Here is an 11343-nt window from a genome sequence, read left to right on the forward strand (position 1 = left end):
TAAATAATAATACAAATAAACCTTAATAATAAAGAAAATCTGTAATAAATAACCTAATAATCTTAATCTGGGATCATATTTATTAAAACAAATTAACTTAAAGATATGAAATTTATTAGTTTTTCACTCTGACAATTAAAGTATATATAGCCTCGCTATTGCTAGTTATGGGGATGTATTGAGATTAACTGAAAACAATTGAAAGTTTGATATAATTAATATATTTAGTTAAAAGTAAACAAGATTATTATTATTATTATTCAAATTATTATACATATGATTAATGATTAAATTTATTGCTTATTTATTTAGTTTATATCGGTAAATAACAGTATATAGTAACAGTATAAACTATATGGTAATATGGTAATAATATCTAATCTAAAATTGAATAATAATAGTGATTTGAATAGTTTAATAGGTTATATCTTCGCTAATAATGATGTGAATTCAATGATTATGTTTTACAGGAAATTGAATCACCATTCAAATAATACTGTTCAAATACAAATTTTCGAAAAAATCGAAAAATAAAATTATAGCTCAAAATTGTCGTCTTTGATTTTTTTTTGAAAAATGCAAAAAATGGAAATAGTTTTAGCAAGATTCAACAAAACATAGGAATAATTTAGGGCTCCATAAACTGCTCTAATCGGCACAGACCGGATCATATTAAATAAATTAGGAACGAAGATATAAAATAAGACGTTTGAAAAGTTTTATTTATTTATGTATGTATGTATATATATATACTTTAAAAGTGCAGACATTCAGCTTTCTTATTTATAGCTTTACAGTTTTATTAACGTAGGAATTGGATAAAATACAGAGGAGTTGTGAAGGATTATATGAACAATGGTCACCGAAAAAAAAAATAAATCCACCAAATAAATGAGAGAATAATATAATAATAAAAATAAAGAGAATAAATAAATTAGAAATAAAACATTTTTGATTTTAAATTTCTTTGAAAAATGGTATTCAAGGGTTTCAGGCGACGCAAAAAACCAATATGATTTGCTATTTCATAAAAAAAAAATGTTTTCACCTACCTTACACTTCAGTCTCATTATCTTTATATAATTTTTTGGAAATATAATATCGTTTAATTAAATCAGTATTTTTTCGTATTCTTCGGAAAGAGACAAATCCATTGGTATATAATAACCGTGAAAAAAAGTATACTTCCTGAGCTACGCACTAAAAACGTTTAATTTTGTTTATAACTTTATTTATATCGGAAATCAAGGATTTCAACATCTTCAAACCTTTCCATGGTGACAGGGAACATTTAAAAACACACAGTACGTAAATCGGTCCAGTAATTCACAAGTTTATTCTGGGGAAAGCTTCGAACCATTCCCATTCATAAATAAAGAAATAAATATCTGTGAATATATTACTAATAAGTATATATGTATGTATAGTTGACCGTAAAAATTGATATATAGGGAGATGGTCAGGGCTGCGGTCAATAGTGAAACAAAAATAGTTTACAACTATTTATTTTCCTATTTATTTTCCTGGAAAATAAATAGTTGTAAACTATTTTTGTTTCACTATTGACCGCAACCCTGACCATCTCCCTATATATTACTAATAAGGTTAATACTATAATATTAGCTTCACAAAAGATGTTTTGTTCTTTTATGAGTGTAGCGTTTAAAAAGGATTTGTTACAATATTAATTCCTTTTATTAATGGATTTTCGGAAGTTTTACTAAATATAATATGTAGCAGTATGTAGTTCGACAAAATGGATTGAGGGGTGCTACTGGTATTGGAGCATGACAGTTATTTTTGTGTAGTGGACTAGCTTTCTATAATTGGGGGGATAAGATTTCTCCAATAATTTCCTGTTCACATTTCATATACAAGGAGAATTGGTCATGAAGTTTCTAACCGTTTTTGTTTTTTCACTGTCGTGGTATAACAGGTGAAAATTTTGAACAAGGATGAAAATGGCAACTCAGTTATTTACCCTCAGTGGAGTGCTTTTTTTATTTATAGCTATTACGAAGAATCCTTCTATTTGCTCTTATTGGACCATCGAATGATTTCTCCAGCACCATCATTACGGAAAAAAAGTTTAGAATAAAAAAAAAAATATGAAAAATTCTAGAAACGGAATGATTAATGTAAATATATGCTAAGGCGTTATCTCCTATTCCTCATGATTCTTTGAAAAAACAAAAACCGTGAATCAGTGGTGGAAGTGTGAAATGAACTAGTGTTAGTCATCTTGAGCACAGTCATGATAATGAGCTAAAACATTAACAGATAATGGAGAAACTCACAAGGTTACTGTCATCAGTTTTTTTTTTTTTTTTTTTTTCATTTAACATATTTCTAAGAAGATGTATTTATTCTAAATTCTAACAAAAAAAAAATGAACTTAATAGTGGCTTATATTGTCCCAAATGAGTACAACAGTAGATCAACCTCGCAAAAGCTTTAATTTCCCAACGATTCCACGACTATCACACTATTTTGTTTTGTTATTTTCACGAAAAGGCCTTGAAAACCACTCGCTTATCATAACTAATGCTTCTCCTTCATCTGTATCATGTTCTCCCATATGTTCCTCATGAGCTCTGCATGTCAACATTTTCTCTCATCACACCATGCAAGACCCTTTCTGGAGCGCTTCTCTCCCACAAGAACCTTTACTCCCTTGAGCGTCCATTTAGATTCGTTGTAAAATTCTACGGTTTAGCCTTTCAGGTTTCATCCTCATGATGTGTCCATAGAACCTCAGACTTCCCACCCTAACGTCAGTCTCCAGATCGGTTATTTCCTTATAGATTTCTTGATTCGATCTCAACCTGTATCCTTCAGGTGTTCCCAATTTTATTTTAAACAAAGCAAGTTCTATTTTTTTATATTCGTTATTATTCATTTCTTTCATTTTCATTTCCTTTATATTCTTTATTCTCGGATCCTATACTGTCCCCTCTCCACTTTTTATATTATTAATTTTTAATTTTCTTTATATTCTTTATTCTCAGAGTCTAATCTGTCCCATCTCAGGAACTATATTTCCTAAAATAACAATTTGTTCTTATATTATATATGCATTGTCTAATTTCCACGTTTTAATCATTTTACAATTTGTAAGTTTCCGATTAGTCTTTCCTTGGCCTCAAAGTTGATACAAAGATTAAATTTGTCCTGATTATAAAAAATTCATATCAGGTATCAAGGTCACTATCAACTGATTCTACTCGTATAGTACATCAAGCTTATTTGTGTGCCTATTTAATATTAATTCCTATGTTTTGCCTTGTGTGTGTATATATTTTACTTCCTTTTTGATATATGTATATATATTTTTTTATTTATTGTTTTGGTTATGGATTATTTTTTTTTTTTTGATAATTATTACTGTTTTTGGTGAGTGAGGTGGCTCAATGGTAAGGCACAGTACTACTCCAAGGACCAGGGTTCGAATCTAGCTGTGACAGATAATTTTTTATTCTGTTACTATAGCCGTGAGTCACCTCTATGGGTCTGGGAGCCCTTCCGGGGCAACCCAGCCTGATAAAGTGGATACTCTTAATAGGGGAAAAGTCTGGCGGTCGAGTATAATTCTCATCAAATCATCTTCTTGCACAAGCCTTGGTCTAGTAACAGTAATTCCTTAAAACTACTGCACCCCTGACCCTTAATGGGTTGTAGCTGTAAAAATTTATTATTTTTATTATTGTAGTTAATTATCCTATTGTGATAGAAAACAATATCTTCAGAAACATATTGATAATTGAATGGAATAATTATCTATTACAACATTTACTAGACAAACAGTCTAAACTGCCAATCCATTACAAAAGACTGATCTACATGACTATTATGAGGCCTATCTGGACCTACGGAGTTTGGGTTAAGCTTTGGGGCTCCACTAAACCATGAAATTCCTCCCGAATCCAGTCCTTACAGTCCAAAATCCTTTGTAAAATCCTTAATGCTCCTTACTTTGTCACGAATCAAGTCATCCATCAGGATGTCCAGATACCAATCCTTCCATGATAAACTTCCCAAACAACCAAATCCACTTGTTTCTAACCTGGCTTCTCCTTCATTACCTAATAATTCTTCTAGGGGTCTGAAAAGAAGATGGCATCGAGATCTTCTCCTCTAGAAATGTTATTGGAGTTCTATCAATGGGTAGATTTTCCACATGTTTGTATCATGTCACTACAGCAAATTTACTTGTTGTATATATATATAAATATACAACAAGAAATATAACTCTCTATATATAACTCCGCCTGTTGGCTCTCAAGGATTTAGTTGCCGGTCCCAAGCCCGAATAAAGGAGGAGGGTTGGATCGGTGGGTTAACTACCCACCAACCAGAAAAACTCACAAGTTCAGAAAACAACACACAGCATTGGATATACGGACAGTCACACAAGGTATTTGACCCCGACATGGAAATATGGACTTAATATTGCTTCATGGAATGTAAGAGGATTAAATTAACCAGGTTCAAGCAAGATATTAGAGAATGAGCTTGATAAATATCAAGTTGAGGTAGCTGCTCTATAGGAGATACGTTGGAGAAATGTGACAACGATGGAATTAGAAAATTATCTGCTTATTAATAGTGGTCACGATGCAGATGTGTGTGGAACAGGCTTTATGATAAGAAAATCTATTAAGCACACAATAATACAGTATAAACTGATCAGTGAAAGAATTTGTACAGTGCGACTTAGAGGAAGGTTTTTCAAAATCACGATTATGTGCGTACATGCCGCTACAGAAGACAGGGAAGAGGAGGAGAAGGATATTTTCTATGGAACATTGGAAAGAGAATATGACTCAATCCTGAGGCACGATGTAAAAATTATCATAGGCGACTTGAGATAGGTAAAGAAGAGGCATTCAGAGCTACCATAGGCAGATGATAATGGCCATCGCATAATTAACTTTGCAATGGAAAAAGGGACTGGTCATTAGTAGCACTAAATTCCCACATAAAGAAATACATAAGAGACATGGATCTCGCCGGATGGCCTGACCAGAAACCAAATAGATCATGTTCTCATAGAGGTTAGACATGCATCAGATATCAGAAATGTAAGGGCGTTTAGAGGAACGGACTGTGACACGGATCACCACATGGTAAAAGTCTAGTATCGATAAAAGCTGGCTATGAGAAGGTGCACTACATTGGATAGAGTACATATCTACAACTCAGAAAAGCTGCTCGAAAGTGAAGTAGCAGAAGAATTCAAAAATAAAATAAGGGAACGACTGAGAGAAAATGACATTATACATAACACAACTATAAATGATAGATGGAAAAAAACTGAAAAATGTTGTGATAGAAAGTGCAAGTGATGTACTAGGGAAGAAAGAACCAGCTCCCAGAAACGAATGGTTTGACGAAGAGTGTAGGATAGCTCTCAAAGAAAGAAATAAGGCGGGGTTAAACATGCTAAAAAGAAAGACCAGAAGAAGTGTATGGGAATTTTCGACTAAGAGGAGAGAAGCCAAAAAACTATGTCGGCAGAAGAAGAGAGCACAAGAAAAGGAAAACCTTAAAAAGTTGCAAGAATCCTGGGAGAAAAAAGAATCCAGAAAGTTTCACAAAGGTGTAAAAGAAATAAAAAAGGGTTTCCAAGCCAACACTGGATTATGTAAAGGGAAAGAAGGCGAGCTGATTGGCGAAAAAACGTCAATTCTTGAAAGGTGGTACCAGTATTTTAGTGAATTGCTAAACATAAGAGCCACTGAGAAAAGAGCTGAAGAAATCTTCAATTTAGATGAACTCCTGGGTAAGGAGCGGGATGGTGCAGAAGAAGTGGATGCTCCTGAGAAGGAAGAAATTATTGACATTATTAAATCATTGAGAAACCATAAGTCGCCTGGTCTTGACGAGATAACTCCAGAGATGATGAAATACGAAGGCAATGATTTGTGGGAAGCAGTTTATGTTTTAATTTGGGAGAAGATATGGACGGAAGAAAATATGCCAGAAGATTGGATAAGAGCAGCAATATGTCCTATACACAAGAAAGGAGACAAGCTGACATGCGATAATTATAGAGGCATTGCTCTACTAAGCACAACCTATAAAATACTGACAGTGCTTCTACATAAAAGAGTGTCCGATTTCACGGAAAATATTGTAGGAGAATACCAGGAGGGTTCCGGCCCGGTAGATCGCCAGTTGACCAAATATTCACTCTGAGGTAGGCAATGGAAAAATGCTATGAGTATAACATAGACCTACATCTGCTATTCGTGGACTTCAAACAAGCTTATGAATGAAGAAAGGAACTTTTAAAAGCCATGGTAAAGGTAGACATACCGAAAAAACTATTCAGGCTAATAAAAATGACTCTTATGAACACTACCTGAGTTAAGCTTGGAAATTCGCTGTCCCAGGAATTTTCAGTGGAGAATGGCTTGAGACAGGGGGATCCTCTGGCCTCTCTTCTATTTAATATAGTATTAGAGGTAGCTATTCGTTCAATCAGAACTAATCCAGGAGGGACCATTTACAATAGACTGTCTCAACATTTAGCATATGCAGATAATGTAGTTATTGAGAAGAACCCAAGGAGCATTAAAAGGAACATTCCAGGAATTCAAAGAAGCAGCATATGAATAGGGCCTTAAGGTGAATGAAGGCAAGACGGTGTACATGAAAAGCTCAAGAGAGGATAAGGAAGAGAATAGCAAAGTGACGTTCAGAGACCACAGTTTCACTTCTGTAAACCAGTTTAAGTACCTGGGAAGGCGGTTTACAGATGATAACAAACTAGAGAGCGAAATAGAGGTCAGGATAGCAGCAGGAAATAAATGTTATTTCTCACTGCAGAAAATACTGAATTTTAGAGCCCTCTCTAAAAGGATGAGAGTGGTCATTTACAAAATCATCGTAAGGCCAGTAGTGATCTATGGGGGAGAAACATGGCCCTTGACAAGAAAAGCAAATGCTCAACTCCTGGGAGAGAAAGCTATTGAGAAAGATATGGGGAGGAGTCTCGGAGAATGGAATCTGGAGAAGAAGAAGGAATGAAGAACTGATAAATTTGTACAGGAAACCCAGCATCATGGCGTTAATTAAAAGTGCAAGATTAAGATGGTTAGGACACGTTGAGAGGATGCCCGATGAAAGGATATCCAAAAAGATGGTTTATGGCAAACCAGATGGAAAACGAAAAAGAGGATGTCCCAGATGGCTGGACGATGTGGAGGATTTGAAGCTCTTGAAGGTTGGCAGATGGAAGGAGAAAGCAAGAGAGCTGGTTGGCAGATGGTTGGCTGTTGTGGAGGAGGCCCGGGTTCTTGCAGGACCGTAGTGCCATAATAATAATAATAATATATTTTCATACAGTTGTAAATAACAATAAATAAATTATTAAAAAAATAATAATTATTGGTACGGCACTATAAATTTTTACTGTATGAGATATTAAATCAATGATGTGTAGCTATTATGTAAGTGAGAAAAGATACAAAATTTTAAGTATAAGAATATTAAAATTATTTTTGATTTATTTAAGCAATTAGTGTGACTTAAAATTGTTATAATAATATTAGCGTAATATAAAAATTAGCAGTTTAGCGTAAATTTGCCTCATACACAAGTAGATGGAAAAAAAACTCTTATTCGCTCATTTATAGAATCAGTTTATTATTTTTTTTATTATTGCACGTCAATCTCCATCAATCTTGTACGAATTTATATGTTATACGATATTATTCCCATTTAGAAACTTCGGATTTCCAACGGTGTATTATACATTTACATTACTGCTCATATTTTCGAAAATCTGTTTCCAAACTTATTCACTCTTGTTTCTAACTTTATTAATGTTTTGCCAATCTATATTTTGTGACAATCTTTGAATTTAATTTTATGTATTAAAATTCTTTTGTCTTTAGTTTCTATCTTGTCTTTCATATAATTATTTTATTGGTATAGTATTATAGCATAGTATTACATTACTTATTATTTTTTTCTATTTTTTATAATCCCTATCCTATAAATCATGTTAAAAAGATCTTTAATTTAAACTTTCTTCTTACCTGTCACTAATGTTCACAATAATAATTGTCTTTTCCATTCAAACACAACATTATAGCTATAAAATTTCGATTTCTTAACTTCAGGGGTATTAGCAATGATATGAAATTTTAATAACCCTTTGAATAAAATGTTTTACTACAATTTTTATGGTATGAATAGGTTTTCAAATGTAAAGTTTACCAATTTTTGGGGTTTTCAAATTAGTAGGGGTAGTAAGTAACCTTGAAATTAAAGCATAATTTGACTTATTCATACTTCTTTTATCAGTATAATAAATATGCTAAAGTTTTTATTTTTGGTCTATAATTTACACCAATTACACAACTAAGATACATAATAATTCCAAGAATATCCTCATCATTTACGCCGGTGACATGTATTATCAGTCAATAATGATCCATTTATTACATATCTAAATCTTCAATCACTTATCACAAACTGTAAATAATGCTGGTAAAACTGTAATCCCAATCTATTCGCAGTAGAATAAAGAATATATTCACAGAAACATAAGAGGCGTAGGACCTAACATAAAATAGTCATTGTATTACTACATTATATATTGCAATATATTCAATCATTGTATCGTTATGTATTTATGTATATACTATATTTTATAGTATCCTAGAGTTATATATCCCATGGGAAATATCTTCACAATATATGATCATATCATAACCTGATTAGCTTATTCACTAGTCGCAATGTGGACATATTTATTAAAATGAATAATATTTTCATAAGTTTACGATATGATAAGATAAATAATGAGCAATTTTAACTCTTATCGGTCGTAAGTCACCTCTCACGTGACAGTACTTTGTCGTTGCAGTCGTATATCGCTTGGGAGGAGAGGAAGCGAAACAAATCGAATCTTCCTGCAATTTTAAGATATTAGGTAAATTTTTTTTGGGGGGTCTATGGTGAATTTCTTTTGAGACCCGGGGCGGATCATTCTTCGGGCCTGGGGCTGATGCAAATTTAAGTTTTAAAGAAAATATATAAAAACAATGTTTTAAACGTGTGAATGCTATCATGACTGTGACTATAAGATAGTTACACAACGGTAGTAGCTAACACTTTTGCCGCAGTAACGGACACTATACGATAGTTCACTGTCAAAGCGTATACTTGTGATATTTAACGTGACAGTTACTTCACTGTCATTACTTGTACTATAAATTATCACGCCAGAGCTAGTGCGATAGTACAACCTACAACCTAGCGAGAATCCCGTATAAAAATCTAGCGACCTATAACGATTAGTAATTATTATTTGCAATATCATTTTGTAATATCTGAGATCGCAGAAGAAGATAGCTTTTTTAAAACTTTCGATTTGAAAAAGTTATGCATAGGAGAATGTTTCTACGTCACAGTACAGATTTATTTATCTTTTAAATACTCTATTATTAATCGATAATTGGATGTAGCAATAGCCAATGATTTCATAATTATTTTCAACGACCTTTATCAATTGAACATTACATGTGTCATGAACATGTGTCTTTATACAAAAACACAATTTAAATTTGTTTGTCAACGATACTAGGAGCATGCAAGAAGAGTCCATATTAGTTTCATAAAGTAAGATAAAAAAAAGGACAAACAATGTATTAAGTAGTTGCTATGGCATAAAACTTGTTAATCAACCATATCTCTCATATCAAACACATTTTTACTAACCCAACTAATAAATTACAAATTTTAAATATAATCTACTACTCGACTAATCAGATAAAATAACACTAATGCTAAGTCAAAAAAACAGACAAATCGAGTTCACAACACCTTAATAAATCTGTAATATTAATAAATCTATAATTAAGTCTATCTGTACTTCATAATTATTGCCAACTTTTAAAAATAATACTAATAACTTTAACAGAAGATTGAAATTAAACTTACAGGTAATCAATTTTCCTTCGTCATCGTAGATTTCTTTACCCTTGGCATTGAGAGAGTATCCCACCTTGTAAATCGGAAGCGGTATTACTGTCGATGACAAGGGCACCAAAACTAGAACAAAAAAGTTTCTTATAAATATACAGAGATAATATTTAACAAAGGTGATATATACATATATATCTATGTATATATAGAGGCATAACTAGAATAGGGAGTGGAGGTGGCTTCGAGTATGTTTACTAATGGGTACCATGGTAGTGAACTTTTTAATTTTTATTGAAAAATCAATTACCTAAATTTCTAGTTTAATGAGAGGAGATACGGTATTATTTTTAGGATAACAATTACTGGGACTAGGTACGCCACTGTATGCATAAGTTACATTATAAAAAGAACTATCTACAGATTTTGTTTTTTCAAAAACTCCTTCTTTCACTCATCTACTGTGTAACAACTAGCAAGTAGATTTATGTAATTAATACTAAAGTTTATGTATTTATTAAACTCTAAATTGTTTAATCTTCAGTAATTCTCATGAATTCCAATGTTATCCAGGGTGTTGAATTGAATGGAATCCATTTATTTTATTTTTATAATTTTTATAAATTTTGAGGTGTACAAATATAAATTTTAATTTTTTCATAATTAAAATAATTTTTTCCTATAAATAAAATGTTATTCTGATTTATAGTAGTTAATTTGATTATTTTTCTCACCTTATTTTGGTTACACCTTCCAAGAAGGCCCCTGATTTCATACGTCAATGAAACTTACACAAAAAATGCTCCAATATATACACTTTGAGAAAATAGTTTCACCACAAAGGTCATTGAGGTCATTTCATTTTTTCTGGTCTATCAAAAATGCGGAACGATTTTTCCCAGTATTTAATTGGAAGTGGCCAAAGAAATTTAGAAAAAAATATTTCAAGGAACAAACGTACTTTTGAAAAACTATAATTTGTACACTTACAAGAGAAATACTTTATTTATCTATGCTGCCTAAATGCATCAGGTTGCTATCTCACACAGCATACTTATCAATCCGTAATTGGACATATATAAATTAAACATACATGGTATAATCAGATATACAGAGATATAATGATAAGATATAATAAACAATATTTTTTCCCTACAGTTTGCTTTTACAATCACTTTCGGTCTGTACAACAAATACAAATGTTTCAATTCATTCCTATTTTTCTTTCTCATTTCTGCTCCTCCAATTTCACCATTTCACAATTTTTTAATTCACCCGATAAACAAATTCGCTCTCTGGAATCTTTTTAAGGGGAGCAGTCTGGAGAGGGTAAACAAGGCCCGGGAACAAGTACTGGTTGACAACGTTGATCTTTTGTTCCGGTTTGAGGAGGCATGAGCTCACCAA

At 32.3% G+C, this 11343-nt stretch overlaps 1 protein-coding gene across 1 annotated transcript in view; it reads right to left on the reverse strand.

Moving 5' to 3' along the window:
• LOC112211008 (uncharacterized) overlaps positions 1-11343 on the reverse strand; it is a 38077-nt gene that overhangs the window by 3988 nt on the left and 22746 nt on the right. The window contains exon 2 of the mRNA XM_067047417.1: positions 9955-10065. Coding sequence (XP_066903518.1) covers positions 9955-10065 — 111 coding nt within the window. The remainder of the gene's footprint in view (positions 1-9954; positions 10066-11343) is intronic.

This window comes from Halyomorpha halys, unplaced genomic scaffold (assembly GCF_000696795.3).
Source record: "Halyomorpha halys isolate HHAL.00 unplaced genomic scaffold, Hhal_1.1 Scaffold90.1, whole genome shotgun sequence".
NCBI lineage: Eukaryota > Metazoa > Arthropoda > Insecta > Hemiptera > Pentatomidae > Halyomorpha > Halyomorpha halys.